Raw genomic sequence first — 25,553 nt, 5'->3', positions numbered from 1 at the left:
TCGAATATTCTCAAAAAAGGTATGATAAAATATTTTAAATGTGTAACAGAGAATGGCTATAAATTATTTCGATGAACATTCATTTTGAACAGATGAACACTTCGGTAAACAATTGTTAGCAATACAAAGTATATAAATCTGTGTTAAGATAAACCACAAAACTTACTATTAATTTATTACAAAAACTTTTGAAACTAACATAAAATGATAAATGTTTAAGAAAAAATAAATAAAATCAACTTTTTAAGATAAAGCTGTTCAAGTATACATATATCCAATACATGAGTATTGTTACGTTAATGATTTGTTAAAAAAAAAAAAAAAAAAAAAAAAAAAAAAGAAAGAAAAGAAAAAAAATTGTATTATCTTATTTGATGACATTCCAATCATTGCATTTTCATGTGACATTCATGAATGGGACATAGAAATAAGGAAAGTACACAATCTACCTGATTGTTCAAAGTCCGATATATTATGAACACCCAGTGTCTTAAGACAGAATAAGAATCACTGAAAATACTTGAACACAGTCAGTGTGTTGGTGAAAGCTTGTCCCATATAGAGATTGTTCTCACCATCTATGCACATACAACGGGGATACTCTACCCCTTGTTGAATATGTAATAGAGACAAGAACTGACCGTCCTGATCAAGGATGTGAACAGTGTTACTATAATTTCTATAACAAACCAGAATATGACAAAGGACATCAGTACAGATTCCAAATGGACGGAAATTTGACTCCTGACTTTTGTATGAGAATCTATGTTTTCCAGATTTATCCACCACTACTACTCCTTTAATATAGTCTGATGTACATATATCTCCATTGGTGTTTTCTGTGATGTAGTCTGGTCTACCATACAGTTCCTCTCCCTTGTTATTCCACTGTATGTTTTGAAGTTCTTTTCCTGTCTTGTTGTATCTGATGACTTTATTATCCTCTTCAACTGTCTTCATACCCACCAGTATGTCTCCATTGATATGGGACGAGTGTATGCTGAGTGGTGTCCAGTTTCCAGTTTTCATGAATTGAGTGATATTGTTATCCTGTGTTATCCTATTGATGACTTTATTGTCTTTGTCTGTAAAGACCAGATCCCCACCCTGTGTCACTGTGTGGTAACCTTGAGACCCACCACTGGTTTTTATCTCTTGTATCTTATTCCCCTGTAGATCTGTTTGGACAAGATTACCCTCACTGTCACTGATCCAGAGTCTGTCTAATTGATCTAGTGATATATGGTGTGCGTTACTAACACCTGGTAAAATGAACTCTCTGAGCTTGGTGACAGAGGCAGATAGAGACCTTGTTTGTGTCTTGTCAGATATCTCTCTGTCTTCTTTCATCTGTTTATGTGTAGGTGATATTGCTGCATTGTGGGCACTTTCCATAGGCCTTATTTCCCTCATCTCTGCCTTTGTGTTGAGGACATGTATTTCACCAAGTAATATGGCAATATCACTTTTGCTGTACTGATCAACTTGGCATTCTTCACAAAGCATGTCTATATCTTTAGTGGGGTGGATCTTGCATTGTTGTTGTTTATGTTGCTGGTAAAGGACTACCTCATGGTTCCTGTTTTCTGGACTTTTTAGATGTTCATCTCTACATTGTTTGCACATTCTTTGATGACAAGGGTTGCAATAGAATTCGCAGTTTCTTTCACATCCTTGAATGCCACATTCCAAATAATGTTGGGCTCTGGAAGAAATATCCATTTTAGATAATGCCATCTGAAAATGATAAAATTTCCTGTAAAAAGTGCATTTATATCTAAAAAGTGTATACATAAATGCTCCATGAGTACTATAGCTACAAATTCAAAATTATATTTTTAAGATAACATATTTTCATATATAAATATTTGATAAAATCGCTCCAGGGAACAAACAGGAATTATCTCTGAACAAATTTTCTGTGACATTTCATGCACTTAAATGTATTTCAGCACATCTATCAATCAATTTTCCATCATAAATAGTATTTTCCTACTTACAGCTTTCTATGAAGGACCTGTGAATGACTTTATTGATTGACTTTGGAATGTCGAAATTGAAATTTTGAGGTAGACTTAAACCAGATCTGTCATTTACTTCCTGGTTGGAGATAAATATAGATTTAAATACCCGACTAGATATATATTCACATGTAAGGGGTTGTCCATAAAATTCTTGGACAATGATGCTTCTGTCAAATTTAATGGTTCCTGATATACTTATCGTTTACCAAAATATTTTAAAGGTAGAAGATAATGTGAACGATCCAGGGTTAAAGTGTCATAAACTTTGAAATGAAGTTTTTCGGATTAAAAATATTATTTTCTCCATAAAACATCGCCGAAATATGGCTGAAATATTGCCGACTCGGCGTTAAACAATAAATTTACTCTGTCTTAAAAAAATTCAGATTTCATCATTTTCTGATATCTTTGGTATCGCTTATTGGACAGAGAGTGGAAATATTAAGAAAAAAAAAACGAAATATGTTTCAAAATTTACAGAAAAAATGTCCGCCATCCGATTGGAACAGAGTCCATTCAAAAAATATGACTTGAAAAGGTTGAAACGACGTCAGAAACAAACTAATTATTCAAACAACTGGAAGATATTGGAATATATTTAGTTCATTGATTTGAAATTGGTACATACGATTTTTCAACGGTATGTACAATTCGAGAGACACTACAAATGTAAATATTATCGCACACACTTAGCAGTGTAGCATAATAAAGAAAATATAGCGTGTCCCCATGAATGTGATAACGATTCAAACTCTATGTTTTTGACGTTATCACGAAATTAACTCTACATCAGACAGGGCCATGTGGCATGTTTATGCAATCTACTTACACCTATAACTTAACGCACATGTAAAATAGTGTACACTTACATATTTTGAAAATAATGTTCAAAAATCTACCAGCACTTCATTACTATCCACAATTAAAATATGAATGAAAATCAAGCGATGAAATGTTACACCTATGCATAAGTGCATACATAACTTATGAGGATTATTTGTAGGAAAGGGCATTAAAAACGTGTAATTTTGCATAAAAAATATAAATTTATGAGAATTTTTTTGTGTAATGCAGAATCCTCAACAATATGATCCAATGAATATGATAGAACTAAGAACCTATTTCTAAGATTATGCATGAAGGAATTGCCCTTACAATCATGCTGACCTAGGTATATTGCCAGATATTAACCTTTGCAAATAACCGGTACCAGTACGCTGATCTATGAAGCTATGAAAAAAAAATGTTATAAACATTTTCATGAAGAAAACAAATATCAAACTAAATATACTGTACATTTCAAACAAATTTCCTTTTTATTTGTAAGACCTCTGGATATGCTTCAAAATTAAAGCATATATTTGAATATATTTATAATTGGTAAATAAATGTAGATTAAAAAAAAAAATCTGATGGATGAGTTTCATCCTCAGCTCAAGAAATACTGTAGCATGGATATATATGTTATGAAAATAGAAGAAATGATTATGTTATGATTAATATTGTTCAAAGAATTTAGAAACGGTATTGGAGATGGATTTAGAATTAGGTTTATCAGTATGTGGGACATATATTGTCCAATAAGGTCAGTGTCGCTCTCTAGGGTCTTATCACTTGTACAGTTCCTGTCATGTTAAAGACAAGTGCTCAAAGATTTGTGAAGGAATATGTAAATAATGTTTTCCAGATTATGCTTTATTGTGGGTATGAGTTATTATCACTATATTAAAAAAAATATTTACTTCTTGTGCTTAGGTACTCAATAGATATGGTCAGTCATAACCACCCCCTTTTTTTAATTTGAGAAGCATAAGAAATATTCCATCAATATCCAACAATTTCCATTACTTTTTAAACTCAGTATAAGGTTATGCGTGTAAGATTTGCTTGCAGATTTCATGGATTTATTTGGTAAGATATGTTCGTACCCAGTTTTTCTGTTCCATTGGGAATAAAAGAATTTGTATGAATTATCTTAATATCTTCAGTAATTTGACATGTGAACTTTTTATTTTTAGAAAAAAAAAATCCAACAGCAGTCTTTAAATTAATCAATGTATGAAATACTTATTTTAGACAAGGTTTAATTCTTTGCGTCTCAACTGCAGAAGAATCCTTTATTTCGCGATCCTTTACTATGGACACGAGCGTGTTTATCAGTTATCTATATAAGTCACGCATTTCGTGCTCCAACATTCTTCCTTACAAGCTAAGATTTTGTTATCAACATTGATAATAAGATTTCTGTTTTGATTTCGTCTTTTATAATCATTTTTGTACTGTTATTCTGAATGCAAACGGAAACATGTTTTTCCTGTTACCTACTTTGAAAATGTTCTAATAGAGGTCACCAGAGAAAAGTTATCATTTACTGAATGTTAAATCATGACACAATTTTCCTTCAAGTGAACATACTTAGATTACTCTCACGTAATCGACTAAAATGGGGGGGGGGGGGATCACGTAATTGAAGAATTGAAAACGAACTAGGTAAAAACTTGCAATCTTGTGGAGAGAGAGAGAGAGAGAGAGAGAGAGAGAGAGAGAGAGAGTTACTCATCTCTCAAATATCCATTCTGTTGTATTATTTCGGTAGGAGATTGAATTTTAATTGCAGTGTTTAAACATGAGATTGGATTTTAATTGCAGGGTTTAATTAAATTTTCAGGGCTTGCATTGTGCTTTGAACGCTCTATTTATGCAGAAGGTATGTATCATTGACTGCATAAGTATATTTTTTAAAAATAATCAATATAGGATGAGGAAACAAGTTCTAATGTTTTTAGTTGTACTATGATAAGCTGTGTTAACAGTTTAACACTGATGGTCAGATTGACCCTTTCAAATACTAATTATAATGTATATTCTTTTCATATATAGATAAAGCTTTGATTTATTTTAGAAATAAGGTATTTCAAACATCAACAGACATAAAGATACGAATTGTCAGGTGATCAAATATTGTAAATGTCGAAAGGTTTATTACTTTACAATAAAGATATGGTCACATGCATCTATAAAGCGATGAAATATCGTGATTAAATATTCCTATGTAAAGCAACAGTTTTGCATATGTAAATATAATTTTATAACACTCAGAATGTAAGCTCTTGAAAATCACATTTCGGAGAATTTAGGATTTTAAATGCAGATACCATGTTTTATAACTACTCATTTATCAATTCGTTCAAATTGAAAATTCCTTTAGTGTCTCAAAATGACATTCTGATAAATCAACTTAATAAAATGTCAATGCACTTTACACATTTGCTATAAAAATAACTCTGAAGGGAAAAAGAAAAAGTTAAATCCATTTATTAAAGTTAAATTTTCACATCGAAGAATCTCCAACAAATCCAATACTAAACTTTGGCAGCAATGAGACCTCCGATATTGCCATACCAGCAATACTGATGCTCAAAACAGGAGATGACGTCAGAGTACCTTGTAACACGTCATACAGCGAGGAAAAAGTCACCGTTGCCTGGAGTTACGAAACTGTAGGCGGGCTATCTTTTTCTAATCAGAAATGTAACATTTTTTTAAAAAGGTTACTATGATATTGCCCAGAAACATTCAACAGATCGGTAGAGATCTAGTAATAACTGGCATTACTAATACAGACTCCGGAATATTTTTATGTCATGTGATTTATGGTGTCGAAGTCTCATATAAACTACTTGAAATTATCGTTGGTAATTATTATGCTTTATATTTTTTCTTTAAAAATGATTCCTGCTGCTTTTCTTCAGCTGATCAGCTGAAAACAAAATAAAAAATTCCAACCATTATGATATGAATGTTAAACAATAAAATGCTTTCTTTGGTTGTTAGTACGGGAATTAATGTCGCAGCTGTTGCAGAAAAAATACATAACCTGCGTAAGCGGGTTATGTGAATTTTTTTCTGCAATAGCTGCGACATTAATTCCCGTACTAACAACCAAAGAAAGTCATTTTATTGTTTATATTTATATCTGTATAAAAAAAACATTCAAAGTAAAATTAAACATGCTAAATAATGTATTATAGAAGTGTATGACATTGTAGTATAATTGATGGAACAGCCGTTGCTCAGGAAATCTATGCAGGTTGCTTGCTTAGTGTTGTTTACTCACTGATAAACGGCAATGGGTTTCTTAAGAAATAAAGGAAATAATATTCAGTGGATGTAAATATATAAAGATGACACTCCATCCGTAATATTCTTTTTTTCTGTAATATCAATCTGCGATCTAAGTATCAATATTAACATAAACAATATGCAGATTTATACATGTATCCCCCTGTTTACTAATATTCTTACATGTTTGTGAATTTATTTCTGTATGAAATTAATGTTTGCTTTTAATTTAGAGTTAGAATAATTTAAATCTTGTAGATATATATCAGAATTTTTTTTTTCGGAAAAGCATCCATTTTACCGCCTAACCCCCATAACCTTACCAACATGTAATTTCTCAAGTCTGATAAAAAGTTTGTTACATGTATCGGGAATTCCATCTTTTAACTAAAAATGCTGGATATATTACTTTCATCTAAAGATTTTCATTACGTGATCATGAGCACCATATGATCAACCACAAAATGTTACATAATTTTCATTTCTACAAGGTTCCGTAAATCATTTTAGATCATTCCAATATTTTTTGGTACGTGATACTCTAAAAACAAGCATTACAGGCTATTTTAATTATGACATTGAAAGAAACAAATCATCAAGATTATAAAGACGTTATATTAACCGTTGCAATGTATTCTTCTAAATGAAGTTAAATGTGCAGGTAGCCTACGACACACTTACAATAAATTTAGTATACTATAGAAGGAATAGTATCAGGTTTCACAATTGTTAAATGTATCAAAAAAAAAAGTCATACATGAAAGATATTCTGAGCATAATTCAACATATAATTAACATATGTTGCTCTTTCTTCTTCTTCTTTTTTTTTATATGTTTGATAGTTATGTTGACTTAAAGTATTAAATTTTGTCAGTTTATATGTACTAACAGGTGACAGGTGAAGTTGGAATCTCTGAATCAAACTACCAAATTAGCCCAGATCACAGTGAACTTAGACTATACACAGTGCACTACAATCAGGGACGGCATGGTGTATTGCCAGAAACTCTTATGGTGCAACAAAAGCCAAAGCATATCTTTGGATCCGCCTGCGTGAGTGTAAAATAGCATTAGATTTTGCTTATTTTGATAATGAAAATCTGTAATCTTTTACCTTAAAAATGCAATAATTAAAATTTGCAATAATGCTTTTTTTTTATCTGATGTTGCTTTAATTTTTTTTTCTAATTTTTCTTTACAGCTGACTTAATGGGATGAATAGGATTTATTTATAATTCTAAAAAGTGATATATTTAACCCTATAACACTGATTATTGAACTTGATAACGTAGTGGCCTAATGAATTATCCTAAGAATATTCACAAAATAAAACTTATTTTCATTTTAAAGTACTTGTTTGGGAAATTGATTGATTGTTGTTTTATGTCCCGTTCAAGAATTTTCCTCTCTTATAGAGACGTCACCATATACCGGTAAAGGGCTTCAAAATTAGACCTTAACTCGGCACTCAGGACCATTGTGTAGTGAGGGTTCTTTATCGTGCCCACGCTTGCCGTGACACGGGGCCTCGGTTTTTAAAGTCTCATCCGAAGGACCCGCAACTTTCACTTCAAAGTGCCGAGCGCATGGCTACCCGTTTTTTTATCGACTTAGGTCAGTGGCGGCCGAGTTTCGAACTCACGACCTCCCGATCACGAAGCGAGCGCTCTACCGACTGAACATTCTGAACGATAGGTGCTGTAATACGAACGAAAACATCCAAAAGTAATGATTCAATACTTAAATTCACATTATTTTATTTTCTTTCCTCAAAAAGTATTATTTTTTTCATCTTTGTTGTAAATTATATGCCTTTAAGAACTGGTCTGCGTAATAGACTTAAGGATGTTTGAGGTGGACAATATCGTTTACGCTAATGCATCTTGCGAGGAAAAAAACAACAAAGTTATTTGAAAGGTATACTTGATATATAAAAGGGTTATAATTATGTTTAATAAAATTGAGAAAAAGTAATTTTCGTGTACCTATGATATTGAAAGTGTATGTAGTATTGTGTATTCAACCAAGCTGTGACAAATTTTGTTGTAAGTTACATGTATAGGGGTTGAATGTTGTGAATTTTCAAAACATTAAAAAATAAATACTGCATCTAACAATTTTAAAACGAAGGTGCATAAAATCCATTAAATTACCAATTTTTCCTCACATAATAGGGAGATAAATTATGAATTAAAAAAAAAAAGAAAAAAAAAAGCTGAAAATACAAATCTCAAAAGGAATATATCATATCTATTCGCATGAAATCGATAATAGATGGTTTTCAATAGACGTGAATTTAGCAAGAGTTGTTTCCCGTATGCCCTCCTATGCATATCGAAAGTCAACATGCTTTGATTTCCTCATTATTCAGCAAATTTAATATGTGGTTCTGGCCGTTATTGGGGGTAAGAGTTATTTTCTAAAAATATCAAGTGACCTCAGAGATGGAGATTACGGAAAATAACCATGTCATAAATCCAGGTATGGTTTCTTTTATGTACCATTATTTTGCATCACAATATCTGTACTCTAATCAATACAGGGGTATCGATTTTAGATAATGAATTTAATACATTTCAAATAAGGCATTTTTCTAATTAACTGCATTTTAATCAATTAAAAAATGAAACACTTGAAAACAGAAAAAGAATACGACATGTTAATACGTTATCATAATAGAATGACTCATCCTGTAAAATTTAAGGATATCACATGACCTCATTCTGTCCGCTAGCTTAAACTTGTACTTGTAGGGAAAATAAATAACCAAATTATCAACTTTCATACATAGATATATAATTTTTCAGCTTTTAATGTTTCCTCGTTGTCCTTTTAAAAACGTACAGAAGACAATCGATTTTAACTATAGATTCTAAATAGGAACTGTTAACCGTTTATCACTATAAACTAATGAATGACAATAGACTTTGTTGATTACGATATTACATAAGGTTTAGAATCCATCTAATACACGAATCAATAGCGAAAATATCTTTACGCTTTACAAACACGACAAGTGCAGGCTCAGAAACTTTTCTGAATCTGCTTAAGACGTGAAAAGAAGTGTACAACCACGTTTAAATTTTAAGAAAATTATCGTTTAAAGGAGCTTTATAGTATTAAAAAGTGTACTGAATTCACAGTTATATATAATCACGAGGGCTTGTAATTACAAATTTCTAATTTAAAGACAGATGATTAAAAAAAGGATGTCTATATATATATATATATATATATATATATATATATATATATATATATATATATATATATATATATATATATATATATATATATATATATATATATATATATATATATATATTCCTTCAAACAATATCAATTTCTATACTGGCATATTTCTGCCCCCTACATGCAAGATATATTATGTTAACATGCGAGAAAAGTATGTCAACATGCAAGATAAGTATGTCTACATGTATAATTATTATGTTGACATGCAAGTTACCTATCGTTTAAGAGAATCTGATTTGAACAGTGGTAAACTATGGTGACATATTTCTGCCCCATGTGTGCAAGTTATTTTTCTGTCAAATATGTCGACATGCAAGATAAATATGTCGACATGCAAGATTGTTATGTCAACATGCAACATAACTATGTTGACATGCAAGAAAATTGCAATCAAATAAGAATTATAAAAGAATCTTTAAAAAATTTCAAATATTGTCCACTTGTGACTTCCAATATTCCAGAGGCTACTTATTTATGTCGACAGGCAACTTATTTATATCAACATGCGAGTTATATTTTAACATGAAACAGGATTATGTTATCATGCAACTTATATATGTCAACATGCTACGTAGTTATGTCAACATGCAATTTATTTGTGTCAACATTCGAGTTATATTATAACATCCAAGATATCTATGTCAACATGCAAGATACTAAATTGCTTGTCAACATACATACCCCGTAATTAATTCGCATGTTAACATAATTATGTTGCATGTTGACATAAATTAGTCGCATTTCCACACAATTATGCTGAATGTTAACATGATTTATCCTTCATGTAGTGGGCAGAAATATGCCACCGTAAATTCCATTTAGGTTCACAGACATTCAAATTTTACCAATAATTGGGGCAAAATCTGAGGGAAACCATGCATAGTTCTTTGTGAGAAAGTAAACTTTGAAAGTTGATATCAACACTGTTTTGTAGTTAAATGATTTTACACCAGACATCGGAAGCAAATAATGGATTTAAGACCGAAAGAAGCCAAAAAGAAATCAAATACGGAAGAAATAACATGGAAACAAAGTCAAGAAAAACTATACGTAAAATATGGAAAAGAAATACAAGAAAAAATAGAAGTGAAAGAGGAAAAGAGGATGCAAGAAAATTTAGTTATTAATAACGAAACAGACACCCATGGAGATTTAGATGACTTGCATTGCGGTAGCGATTTCTGGTAATTATAATTTTATATATCTTGTAAGCCTTCACTTAATCACAACTAAATATAAGGTCATCAGTTTTGAAAAGGTTAATACATACAAGCTTTCAAACAAAATTAATTACCTATTTTCCCGAAAATACAGATGTTTGAGTTCATTCTAAATAAAAGTTCTGAATTGCTGACTGATGTTTTCATTAACTATCCCATTCCTCATTCAACTTGACCTTTAATATTGATTTTGGATTAAGACATACTTTTTAAGGTCAAAATGACAGGGAAAACACTAGGGTTACCTGTTTCTTTTCTAGGGATCCAGACAAGGACGGAAAAAATGATACAGAAGACAAAACAAACTTAGATGACCTGCATTATGGTAGCGACTTCTGGTAATAAAACTTGTCTTTCATACATCGTTTCAGATTTCATTACTTTGCTTTTCATATTCTTTGAACACTTTATCATATCTTATTAAAACCCGAATATTTTGAATATATTCTATAGCTTAGCGATAATTTTCTTTACAAAATACATAGCATTTAAAAAATACCTATTCATCAAAAATAAGAATATGTTTTATGTTAAAAAGGTGTTTTGGACCCTTAAGTGTTTTTAGCGTTCAGTATTTATAATTGCAAGTACATGTATAATTCTTGTCATAGAAATGATAAAGTTCATCATGAGATTTAGTGCAAAATGTGACATCTTTTTCAAAATACTATGTTTCTATGACCAATGTTAACAGCGACCCAGGATACAATACTTGCGCTATTCGTTGTTTCACTATCTTAAAAGATTTTTGAAAAAAAAAACCCAAAGCTATACAGTGTTTTTCTTCATTACCAATAGTATAATAAATTTAAAAAAAAAGAAAAAAAAGAAAACTATTAGCTATGTTAAGAAAAAAAAAATGTTTTACTCCCTCTCTTTAATCTCACCGTATCATCTGACAAAACAACATTCAATAGATTTATAAAATAGACAATTAGATTTGAGTCCGATGCAAGATAATACATCTTATAATGTCATGGACAGTCTTAAAATTAACCATTTTCATTCTAGCGTTTCAGAAACGCAAGAAGAATTACATGAGTTAAATTGCGGTAGTGACTTCCGGTAAGTACTTGTGGTGAATACTAGTTATATTTTCATACATCGTATCAGATATTTCTACTTGGTCTACGTACACCTTAAATTCATATTACATGATTTTTTACAAATTTTGTTAAAGCGACACATTGATACAAGAACGGGAAAATTTACAAACTTAGAATTTTTGCATACCCCGTGCAAATTTTGTTCCAATTCCTGAAAATATTAGATTTAAGAAAATAACAGGTTTCGGAACCTAAAAAATCTACTTTTATGGAGAAAAAAAATGTATGTTCCAAGACGAAAATATTACTTTACTTCTTCCTCCTTATTTTACGCCTGCTCAGAAAAGTTGAAGAAGTAACCATTGTCTCAAGTACCAAAAAATGAATGTCAGTAGACCAAGAATTTGATGCAATCTTCAAAAATATCATTAGAACATATTTCTCACTATTCCATGCTACAATGGAATATTTTTTACAAGTTTACGCTAAAAATGAAAGTGGCGTACCTTGACGTGCACTACAACAGCGAAATGGTAAATACAACCTTTGTTTTTTTTTTTGTTTTTTTTTTGTTTTTGGCACTTATATTGTACAGTCTTTTCTGATTTGCAGTGCAGTTTAGTTGTCATATCTTCGCTATATTCATAATTTTTTTTTTTTTTTGATAAATATTTCGCTTTATGATACAGACATCTTAAAATAAACACATGATTTTGACTCATTATGTAACTTTAATTTTAACCATATTTTATTGCATTGTGTATGCAAAGAATGTAATATATCATAATGCTACGCTTACATTAAAATAAACAACATTGTATTTCCTCATTTCTAAAATTTTTTTTTTGAAAAATAATTCTTGCATCTAATTCTCATAGGAATTAGATGGTTTTATCGAAGACGGTGCAATACGTAATGTCTCCTTTCGTCCAATGACTAGTGCATCAAAGTGCATATTAGTTACACCCCTGCTGCATATTCGTGAGGGGGCACTGCCTCCGCATCCACGTTTTTGAAGATAACTTGACCTCTACACCTCCAAGGGTCAAGCACTCTTTAATATAACTTTGAAGTGAATGTGGAACTATGTCCTTTTAACTTGGCCTAATGCCCTATGTGTTTTGTAAATGATTTGGATAGAAAATAAGTTATGTACTGAAATTGTGAATATTTGATCGTTGAAAATGGTTTTGATGTTGCTTTTTTTTTTTTTTTTTTTTTTTTTTTTTTTTTTTTTTTTTTTCGGCCAGCCCTTTGACATGTTGACGGCCAATCCATTTTGTTTGTATATACAGCTGTGCCCATAAACGCCATATTAAAAAAAAAAATATGCATTCCTATTTTCGCTGTTTCTTCATGCGCTGTTCCAAGATAAAATACGAGAGTTGATCCAAAGGTAAGTTCACAACTGCTATAAATTGTTTAGTAATCGAAAGTTTTAATCAAAACTTTAATTCGTATACCTGTGCCATCCTTGACATTTGTCCGAAAAATTTCGTTTTGATCTTTGAAATGGATTTTTTAAATGTATCACCAAAAAAAAAAAAAAAAAAAAAAAAAAAAAAAAAAGGTTTGGTCTTGACTTTTGCCACATGGCAAGAATGTATTGACATCGTTCACTTAAACACTACTTTTGAATCTGATTATGCAAAGAAGTTACGCAAATGGAATGAATGTATTGTGTTATCTCAATATTTAAAAAAGTAATTATGTTTTCAAATGAAATGTTTAGGCAAAAATCAAAATAGATAGGCGATCTGATATGTCAAATTTTGCTAATAACGTTTGATTATAAAAGATTTTATGAAACATGACAATACTTTCAGATCAGCGAGTTTTGTTATTTAAAACCAATATCTACAACAATAATGCAAAAAGAAGGAAAAATATCGAAAATTCGAAAAATGAATGAATTTGGGTATAAACGACAATGATCAATTAATTGTATATGATGTTTTGTATACCATTCGAGAAAGTTTTCACTCAGATACAAACGTCACCGAATACTGGTGGTACAAAGGAGAAGTAAGCATGTAAATACGTATGGTTAGTCCATCCCACAAGTGATTTTAATCGATTAACCTGTATAAGTTGAAATGAAAATGGTGAAGATATCGAACATAGATTGATCTCAGAAAAATTACAAACAATACAAATCTGTGAACAGGGCATAAAACACGGGCCCCCGAATATGATAGAGGTGAGATCAGGTGACTAGAAGGAGTTAGGACCCCCTGTTGATTGATCACACCCACCGGGGGTCCTATGTTTCGATCAGGTAGATGGAACGTGCCGTAGAAAAATTAAGTATAAAAAACAAAATTAAAATCCGAAGGATTGAAACAAGTTAGCCAGAGGTTAGTCAAAATACTACCCGATGAAAGGTTATACTTCATAACAAGGTCGCTTAGAGATTATAAAATATACGAAATGATGAAATTGAAAGTTTAGCTAAAACTGTTTTAGATTATTTGTTTGGATTGCTTATATAATATTATGATATTGTTTTTAGTGAACGATCAATATTTAGGTTTTATGGAGAACCAATTCAAGAGATATTGACCCAAAACACAGGAAATGATAACTTGACATTATTCCTTATATGCACATATCGACCTACAAATCTATAATTGTGTAAAATCATTATATCATTATATTGCACTATTTAATTATTAACTAAAGTTATCAAATGATAAACATTTGCACAAGTCAAGGGATTATTCCTCATGACTTATAATATTTAAAATATATTTAATATTTAAAATAAAAATAAATATATTTCTCTGTATCACTTTCTTACTGTGAATAATATAAACTGAAAGTAAAAAGAAACGCAGAGTGAACTTTTGACATGACTTAAAATGGTATTTTTAACGTATTTTCCAGTATCGTACATTTGAAAATCATCTTTAATAAAAAAATAACCAAGGTCTTATATCTGAATTTGGCACCTAATTCTCCCAGTTATTAAAAGAATTTTAATGCCTCCCTTGCGCATCGGTCACAGTGTTGATTACCCTTTGCATGGAAATCCTTAGTTTGATGAGGGTCGCTTGGGAACCTGACAACGCCTTCAAACCGGTGTTTACATGTATCTATAAATATCAAGCTATTGGAATGAATAAACTGAAACCAATATTTACGATGCTTTACATTTTGGATGTAATGAAAATTTTTAAACATTTCGAATTACATATATATGAGTATCTGCTACATTCCTCGTCTGTTAAACAAAATCTGAAACAACATTAAACAATTCATATTACATATGTAGTTTTTCATAAAGAATCAAATCACAATTCAGATGGGAAAGTTGATACATATGCTGAAAATGAGAAAGAAATTAATTACATCGTGCGTTACTTTAACACAGTGATGACACAAAATATAAATGTGGACTGTTAAATCAATTTTACGATAAATTCATTAATTAAAACAATTTTGACTACGTCATTGTCTCACTGTTGAAGGCAACCAAGCTGTGTTGCATTCAATGAATAATGCTCAATATCAGCCCGTGAATTACCGTAAAAGCATTTTTTCTCTGTTCTACTAGTTATATCACTGATCACCATATTATAACCGAAACAACAGAACCTGGGAAAAAAATTAGACACACAAAACTGATACATGTATGTTTCTACCAAGAATTTATTTTAATTATTTCCCCCAAAACTCAATAGATGATTGGTATACTATAAAAACAGTTCACTGACCTCGACCATGAAGATACAATTTGAAGTGAAATCATTACTTATATATACTTTTAGGTACTGCGAAATCTTACTAAAGAGAAATTATTCAAATCTAGGGATAGAAATTTAAGTCTCAAACACTTTAAAACCTCTCGTAAAATTACGTTTATGATGCACATGCAAGTTATATACAATGGCATACTGGTTTCAGTAAAATGGTTATACAGGCAGAGAAGTTTGACATAGCTTATATGTTCCTTAGCAAAAAATACTGTAGTAAGCTATAGGTAACTACAGTATCAAAGGTTTTACTATAGTAAATCAAAATTTCAAATTTTGATATCTTACGTTCTCCAACTGAAACATGCACAATTATAAATTAAATAAAAATAAAAACATATCTATTTACATATTATTTTCTAAATTCCCGTTACTGTCACCGAATTTCAGGGATTTAAAGCTTCGACATTTCATAAAAGTTCTAGAGTAAAGTTTCATAAAAGATTACACTTTCGAGGTTTTAGCTACAGTTAACTATGTAAATTTTTGTTCGGTATCTTCCTGTTTGAAGGATATGCAATCTTAAAGAGAGAGAGAGAGAGACTGCTGTTTAACGTTCCTTTCGAGAATTGTTTACTCATATTGAGACGCCACCACTTGTCGATGGAGGACTGGAAAATTAGATCTGTACTCGGCACTTATGGCCTTTGAGCATTGAGGGATTAATTTGAGTCAGAACCTACTGCGACACGGGATCTTTGTTCATACTGTCTCATCTGAGACGGACCGGTATCCATTACACTCAGTGAATTCGAACCGCGACGTAAGGATCAACTCCTTACTCTGCACCTCTAGAACTCTAACTACTGCCCCACGCGGGTGACAAGAGAGAGAGAGAGAGAGAGAGAGAGAGAGAGAGAGAGAGAGAGAGAGAGAGAGAGAATAGAATATTCCGGGATTTTGGGTATTATTTTGATTACATATCCATTTGTATATATTTCAGGAATGATTCCAGCTTCGACTGTCTTCAAGAAGATATAGCCGAAGTATATAAATCAATTCAGACACTTTTAGGACATCCAGCCTTTGTCTATCTTTTTAAACAATATTCGAAAAACATCGATGATTTTAAGAAACGGTTAGAATTTCAAAAACATCTAATGAAAGCAGACTGTGCAATTGTGATTGCTGGTAATTCAAAATATATATTTGTTTTATTAAATCGACATTATTCCCATCACATCAAATTACATCCTCCATTATTCACATGTATTGCACTGCTATTTTTGTATATATTTTATCATATTCAAGGGGAAACAAGTACTGGGAAATCAAGCATTATTAATCGTATAATCGGCAAGAACATTGTGCCAGCTGGTATCATGGAAACAACAAGAGTGTGTAGAATTAAGTATTCAGACAAAATGCAAGTATCAACTCTGGATAATGAAGGTAAAGAGCTAGTCCGCACAAAAATTAATGATGACGAACAATTGAGAAGGGCAATGGAAGACTTAGCTAGAACAGATGACCATCAAATAGAATACATTGATGTTTGGTTCCCGTCACCAATACTGAAGGTTATCTCCATGTTTTAATTCTGTATTTGAAATCGGTTTATACTTTGACTATCTGATGCAACGATCTCTTAAAAATATTCAGAAGATTTGATATGATATAATCTTTCAAACTATGATATATAAATGTTTGCAATATTTTATGCGTTTGGTAAAAAAAACAAAAAAAACAAAACAAACAAACAAACAAACAAACAAAAAACAAACAAACAAACAAATAAAAAACACAAAATATATTTATTTATTTGAAGCAGAATTCTAGTGTTTCTTATGATTACAAACTAAAGAGATATGGGAAGTGTTCCTGAGAAGGAGATATATATAGATCTCCTACGATTTGTAGTTGGATAGGATTTTTATCAAGGGTAGGGGTGATTACTCCTCCTAGGCAACTGATCCAACCTCTGGTATTTCAATGAGTCCATGTGTTTCTTTTTTAACGATTCGCTTTCTTTATTTGTGAAATTGATCACTGTTCATTATTTTCACGTTTTAAAAAGAAAGATCTTTACAGAAATAAACTTCAATACTTATAAAACATGTAACAAGTTATATTTGAAACAGTTTTGCCTATTATATAGAAAGGTGAACATTTGTGACATATTTTAATAGGAAGTATTCATGAATTTATTATGTCTCAACAATAAAGGTTTCATTGATAGCACAAATCCATGGAATTGTCATTCTTAATACACATGAACAATTCATTTTCAATGGTCTTTCATATTTTAAATCACATACCATATGAAATTTCTTTCTTTCTATGAAGCCTTCTCTATCTCTTAGGGTAACATTATGGTAGTTATATGTAATACGCCGAAAAAAAGTGACACAGAAAAAGATGGTGAGGAGCAGAAGTTGATGGATTATTTGTCGCAAGCTGTTGCTTTCATTTTCGTAGTGGACGTTACATGTGGAGTTGGATTCCAGGATGATCGAGTGAGTTACATATGTCATTTTTTTTAAATATTCTTTGAAATGTATACTGTACAGCAGGAAATTTACTCGCGGAGTTAATATTCGCTATATTCGTGGAAATAAAAATTCCGCGAATTCAACATACAGTAAATAATTCTTCAAAAATTGATGAGGATCAGTTGAAATATTATATCTGTGATTAGATTCGTTAAATCTATCTGTCACCGTGTATCTTTGCAAACATAAAAGCAGTAATTAATATAACGGTTATGTAGACTGTCTTCCTAATTATGCGGGTGCACAAATCAAACACTAACACGTTGGTGTTTGTAAAGCTTAATTGATAAATAAACGTATATAACTAACATTTAATTCTGCCATCCAGTAGAGGTGCGATGTAATTATCTATAAAGCATGTATTGTTAGATATCACCCATGCGTATCACCCAGTCTTATTATCTTTAATCAAGACTTTTAAGTAGTAAAGACAACACTGTTACACATTAATTCAATTTTATAACAGTTCAAAGTTTTGACTATCGGTACTGACAGCTGATTTAAATTCAGGGGGAATTAAAATACTGCTGTAAGCTGTAAATACTAAATCTACTTTGTACGCATCTCAAAACATTTCTATGACAAAAGGGCTTCTTTTTTTTTTTTTACATGAATGTTGATACGTTTGGATACGACTTAAAATAACTTGAATAAATCACTTCAGTATAGACTCATATGTATTTCAAAAAATATTTAATAAAAACAAAGAAAAAAACAAGAGAGAGAAAGAAGAAAATCCATCTAAATGTGTAAAACTGTAAATCGTACAACATTTTATCTTCTAAATAAATCGGGATTCGTTCGTTGTTTCGTTCTATTTAATCGGATACAGAATCGACACAAAACTCAAGGAAAATACTTGTAGTGCTGAAAAAAAAAGTTTTCGTATAATTTTTCCTTTCCGCGAATTCAAACGACCGCGATTTGCTGCAAATTGAACAAATCGCGATCTTTTCCGACCGCGATATTATCCTGCTGTACAGTATCTGAAGTAAGAGATGCATAATTATATTTTTCTACCCAAAGTAGCAGTTTAAACATTTAAACCATGATAGAATATGCTTTGAAAGTTATTTTTACAGTATTTTATATATCAGAAAGATATGCAATTATGAACGATTATTTTAAAATACATTGTAGCTTCCTAACATCTTTAAACGTGTAAGAGAATCCATAAATCAGGAGCATTACTTTGATCCTAAAGATGCTATTTTTCTGCTCAACAACTGGGACCAACAAATGCATGAGCAGCAGGAGAATAAAATTCATGGGATATGGGAAGACTTTAAGGACAGTAATATTCTAAAATTTTCCCCATCGATGGTACAGTAAAACTATAGATTTTATTCATAAGGGCTATTTTTTTTTTCTTTTCTGGGGAAAAAAAGTTATGTTGTCACTAAAGTGTTAAAATCAGTGAAACGATGATATAAAAATTGAACGGCAAAGTGGTTTTAAAAAGAATGTGCATTCATTCCAGTACAAATACTGACAACTTTTTATCTTAATTCAAAAGCTACAAATTTTTGCCAAAAAGCAAATAAACAAAAATAAATAAATAAATAAATAAATAAAAGAACCTGACTATAACAATTAAAAAAATATAATATCAAAGGTTATATCATTTAAAAGATTATATACTAGTCTAATAATACACGCCATCATAGCAGCGTAGAATCTGACATCATGCAATCTGGACGATGTAAAAAAGTCAAAGAATATAACGAAGTTTTCTTTCAACCATTATTTTCATGATATACCTTTTCATATTTTAAGAAGATGGGTGAACATGACAAGCGAAAAGCCTATAGTGTGACAACCATGAAGGTGAAAAATTAAATTTTAATCATATCAAAATTTTCCTTGATATTTCATCTAACATAAAAATGTACTTTATGTAAAATCTCTACAATTTGCAAAAATCTCACAAAGATTGAAATTATTTGCTTATGAAATATTATACACACTCTAAAGAGGGCAAAAAGAGTCATTTTTTCTCACACTATAACGCTATTTTTCGATATGAGTGGGTCTTCGCTCCATTGGTTTGAAAGTTTATCCTCAAAGTTTGCATAAAAAGATGCATTTTTGGGTTTCCAAAAATATGGAGCAAAGATCAACTATACCTTAAAAATATACTTTTATGACATAACATTCGCATCTTTTTGAGAAATACTTGAAGTCCATTAAGTCAAGGGTCATATCACAAACATGATTTAAAGGCCACTATTCATCAGGACTTGTGTAGTCTAGTGGTTAGCTTGCTAGTCTAGAAAGAAAATGATACTCAGGGTTTTTATTGCTAGGGTTCGAACCACACGAATACCACATCATTTTTTTGATAAAAGAATAAATTTTGCCGAGAAAATTTTCCCCAGAAAAGTTTCGTTTATCATAATTTCATAAATTTCAATAATGAGAACTTTACTCTAAATGCTAAATTCAAACATTGAACATGATTTTTATATATCTGAAGCCATAGGCTTTCTGCACGCTATGTTCACCCATCTCCTTTGTATGAAAACATCAAGGAATTTATATGTAATACAAGATGCAGTACACGGATAATTAGGCTTCTTTTGAATTTATATATCATGTATTCATACATACAACATTATTTCATTGAATATTTGACGTTTAAAGTTTGCATCCAGCTCATCAATCAACATATTTTTCCGAAGATTTCTTCCCTCGAGAACTCATATTAAATTGTCATATAGATATGAAAGTCCCTATGTATCTCTGCTTTATATCTACCGTGCATCAAAGATATTATTTTCAATTTTAATTTATGTATATGTTCATGTTCAGGAAGACTACGAAGTACAGTTTGACAAATTTTATAAGCTTCTTAAAGAAGTAATCACCAAAACTGAATCAAAAATATTGGAAGGGCATTTTGGGTAAGTACATGTCAATTATTTCAACACAAATGACATCAACGGGGTTAAAATGATTTATATGTCAAATGAAAAGTTAGGATAACTTGACATTAGGCAAATCAGTTACGTGTGCCTTGTATTAGGTTACTTACCAAAATTAAAAAAAGAAAAAATTAATGATAATAATTAGAAGTTTATGTATCATTATTCTTAACATTTGAGATATTAAGATGTTCGTAGCTAGATACTTACATCACCCTAACGATTATGACGTCACGATTAAACTACACAAATGAATCTCGGCGAAAAGATAGTTTTTTTTTAAATACACACTCAAATACAGTCTTTTTCATAAAAAATAATAAATGTTAATCGAATTGTAACTTATCATGTCATAATAACACTATTTGAATGTAGAATTAAAGCCACCTTGATCTCGCTGCATTGACTGAGATGACGTCACTGACAAGTTTGACACACAGTTCCTCTGTAATTGAGGCGAAGATCAAGCTATTATTGTAACATGTAAATATGAAATTAAAATAAAAGAAGCGTGTTCTGACCAAAACGGGGACATATTCTTTAATGTATTAATCGAAATTTTATTGTCTAATTGGAATTGTATAGACCTCATATATAGACGTAGTAAGGCACACTTATACACTAACGTACTAGATTGACAGGTCCAGCCTCTCGGAAATCTGAAAAGTTCAACGATATCCGCTTCACTATAAAGTATGACTTTTTAAATACGTGTAGGTATTATTATGTTCCCCAAACGAAGTTTGGAAACATATTGTTTTTAATTTTTGAAGTGAAACTTTTTTTTGATTAATAGGCATGTTGTGTAGATTTTGCGGAACGAGGGTTATTTTGCGCGTACATGCATGCACGTGCGTGCGTGTGCGGTGCTTGAAATGACTGATATACTTGATATATAATGTAATTTTTATATTTTATTGATGAAATACCTTGAAACTTACAACTTAAAGATATTTTAGTGGTCTAGACAAAATGACATAATCAAATAAGCAAAAACCCGCGTGCATGAACGTTTGCTTTACTCTGATTGTCCGAACCAAAACTCTCGATAACTTGCTTCTTTTTTGACTAAATACTTTGAAATTTGAAAAATAAGTATATGTTTTAAAGTTCTACAAGATTTTCTGCGGAAATTCTCGAATGTACGTGTACTGCAATTTGATTGGCTGAAATTTTATTTGGCAATATAAACTTCCTTAGTTTTCTGCAAAACCGGATGAACTTTAAAATATAGATATGTGTAATGGGTTTCTACATTATGCTGCTATAAAAATTGGATATGAGAAAATGCATTCACGTGTGCTAAAATCTGATTGGCTAATACTTTAGGTTGTATCTCTCTTACTTAACAATAAAATGCTTTGAAATTTAAGACATCGGTATAAATTTTAAGGCACTATAAGTATAAATATGTGAAAAATCTAGAAAATACACGACAACACGTGTGTTGAAATCTAATTGGCTAAGATTGTAGGTATTTACAACTTTCTTAGTTTTTTTTTTTAAAAACAAGAAGACAAAATTCAGAGTATATGAAAATAAATGATACAAGTCTTTACAAAATGGAATCATTAGAAATGGGTACGAGGACATGCTTGCACGTGTGCTGAATTCTGATAAGTTAATATTCTATGTTTTCAGTGAAATACTTTGAAATTTGAAATGTAGCTCTTTAAACGCGAGTTTCGAGATTGTAACTCTCCTTCGATAGAGGCGCAAAAAGTATCCATATCAGCATGGAAGTGGGACAGGTTGTTAATGTATACAATCTTGCATAAATAAAAGAACGATGGCTATGGCCTTTAAAATTTATTTGATGTTATAAAAAGATGATAATGCTAAGCAGTGATCATTTTGATGATTTTATAAAGCTCTTCTATACATATTTACAAAATTTACTTTCAGTTGGATACTCGAAAACGAAAGAACCGTCATAGTCTTTATTTAAAAAAAAAAAAAATAATTCTTTGATTGTACAAACCTTTTCCAAAAAGTTATTTAAAGTTATTATAAGGAAAAGAGTAATTCAGAATGCCGACGTCCAATGATCAGATGCGTGTGTATTTATTAGAGATCCATATCTATTCAATCGTTTGATAAGACTTATCCACTGATATTTTCTTTTGTTCCGATTTTTATTTCCTTTGGTTCCGTTTTTTTAAATTTATTTTTTCGTAGAAAAATTGACGCCTCTACTTTAATTCAGTAATGGGTACGAGGGCTGTTCGGAAATTATTGAGACATTGTGTATATTCTTCTTTCTAATGAACGTTTTTCGGTGAAAATTTGCATATACGTTTGACAAACTCTAAGAAGTAATAAAAAACAAGAAATATTTTAAAAATATTTCATTTCATCTTTTCAATGGAATATTAATGTGTCAATGGTAGGGGTACCCGGCGCAGTCACGAAATCGGATATTGAAAATATGTAACACCAACGTTAAAACTCCCAGTGGACCCATAGTAAGAACGAAAATAATTCAAATTATGTATATAATTTTTCAATTTAACTTTCACTTCATTTTGTGCAAGTTTGTTAGAATTTCGATCAGAAATACGGAGATCATTAAAAAATTTACGCGCGGTATAGCAATCTGATAACGACGACAAAACGGATTTTGACGTCAAGGCGGAGCAGCGATCATACCTAAAATTTTGTGTAGCGGTATTGAGAACTCTTGTCCAGACTAAACGACCTAATAAAACAATAACAATGCAATAAAACATGTCTAAGGGTTTATTTTTTTCATTGGTATATATCATTTTCTTACAAATAATTCAACCAGGGTAAAAATAAAAGCCCCGGACGACCATCAATTATTACGGACTAAATAACGTTGACGCGTTGCATAACTCGGTACTGCATGATGCGAAGTCAACCTGTATTTGACACTTTGTGTATATTTTACACTGGGGTAGCAACAGCACTGGTTTTATTTTTTTTTTTTTAAATTTTTAAAGAATCGATTAAATATTATAAGACAGTTTGATTTTTGAAATGTTATATGTAAAGACAGAGAAAGTAGATTGAATGCTTCCTGGTCATTTCACAATGAGAATATATCGGCTGACCTGCCGTTAAAATGACGTAGCGATGCTGCTCCAGGTCAATAGACATATGCTTGTTTATAATTTCACCGGGACTTGTCTAATTATCCTATTAATTAGAAATTTTGCACATTTGTTTTATTCGTTCTTTATAAAATGTTGGCGAATTTTCATGAATTTATCTCTGTCCTTTGTGGAGTAAAAGTAATTGTCTCAATAATTTTCGAACAGCCCTCGTACATACCGACAATCAGTTATCATAGACCGTTTAATCGATAATGCAATGCATCCAATATATAAATAACTGTCCCACCTGCCTGCTTACGCGGAAACAAAACTCCCCTCCGTAACGAAAGAGCGCACCAAGGGAGATAATCTCGAAACTTGCGTATTACGGCATACTTTGATATGATGTATGTAGAAATCTTCGAAAACTTGTGCATGTACGTGTAATTAAATCTGATTGGGCTATGCTTATTTTGTATATTTGCGTTATTTCCCAAAATGCTTTAGAAAATACTTTTAAAAGTCTATAATACACAGAGTTTGCTCAATTCAATGAAGCTTAATGAGAATGGGGCACCAAAAGTGAGTAGGGGGAGCGTTTGGGGGGAGATGGTTGTGCGCTGCATCCTGTAATTTAACATTATTTCAATGTGTATTACGTCAATGTAGAAAGTTAATCGAAAGACGGCTAAATAAGGCATAAGGAAGTTGCTCGCAGCACTTTTCATGTTAAGGAATTTGTCTCAAAGAAATTATAATCAATTTCATAGCGAAACGATATTCGTATAGTGTTGAACTTTTACGATCTTTGTAGCCGTATATATTTTTCAAATCGAAACATGTCACGTGACAAACAGCTGATGAAAGTGAAGTCGCTTTGCCCGAACTCAGCAGAGACCCGAATTATACGTATGCCAATTGCAGAATCCTCATTCATCAAAAACCATGCTGTTTAAAATAATATCAAAACTGTACTCATTTTCTCTAAATATTTTAAGGCGTATTCCCTATGGGCCTCCTTAACCTTGCTGCAGTTTATTATTATTATTGTTATTTATTTATTTAGTTAATAATTTTTTTTTCTTAATTTTAGTTTTATTAAAAAAAAAACATAATGTATTAACATTTAGATTTATCAAAGCCTTTGTTGACGCCTGTGAAATGAGTCTTTCAAAAGAACTAATACGTACAAGACAAAAAATACAAGAGAGAATTAAGATATATGATCAGCTTAGTAGAGAACTTGAAGAAGTCAGGAATAAAAGACGAGAGGTAATAATTATTGCTTCCAAAATTAATATTGATAAAAGCTATTATATAATTCTTATATTTTAGTCTCACTGTCTTTCTTTAAGTCAAAGACGACAACTTTTTTTATGATTACCGAATAAAATGGAGATAACGAACAATATTCAAGCTCAAAGGTCTTTTAAACAATACAAAATGAGTAGATCAAACAGGGATGTCTAAAAAAAAAAACATCAGAAGTGAGAATAGGTGCCATGGAGGAGTAAGCATCCCCTGCTGACCGGTCACAAAGTCGTTGTATAAACCAAAGAACTTGCAAAATGGTGACTTCAAAGCAGACCCTTGATATTTCAACTTGTTTGTCAATAGATTGCACCGTTCTAAAAATTGTTTATACGTAGAGCATGCTCT

At 31.1% G+C, this 25,553-nt stretch overlaps 1 protein-coding gene across 1 annotated transcript; it reads right to left on the bottom strand.

The window, feature by feature from the left end:
- Positions 1-507: 507 nt before the first annotated feature.
- Positions 508-1,626, bottom strand: LOC133174601 (uncharacterized). The gene has a single exon (XM_061309702.1). It carries the CDS (start codon positions 1,624-1,626, stop codon positions 508-510), a length of 1,119 nt encoding a protein of 372 aa, XP_061165686.1.
- Between the last annotated feature and the right edge of the window lie 23,927 nt (positions 1,627-25,553).

This window comes from Saccostrea echinata, unplaced genomic scaffold (assembly GCF_033153115.1).
Source record: "Saccostrea echinata isolate AGI-Se365-2 ecotype Australia unplaced genomic scaffold, CSIRO_AGI_Sech_v1 ptg000058l, whole genome shotgun sequence".
In the NCBI taxonomy this organism is placed as follows: domain Eukaryota; kingdom Metazoa; phylum Mollusca; class Bivalvia; order Ostreida; family Ostreidae; genus Saccostrea; species Saccostrea echinata.
This window is presented reverse-complemented; position numbering and strand designations above follow the sequence as displayed.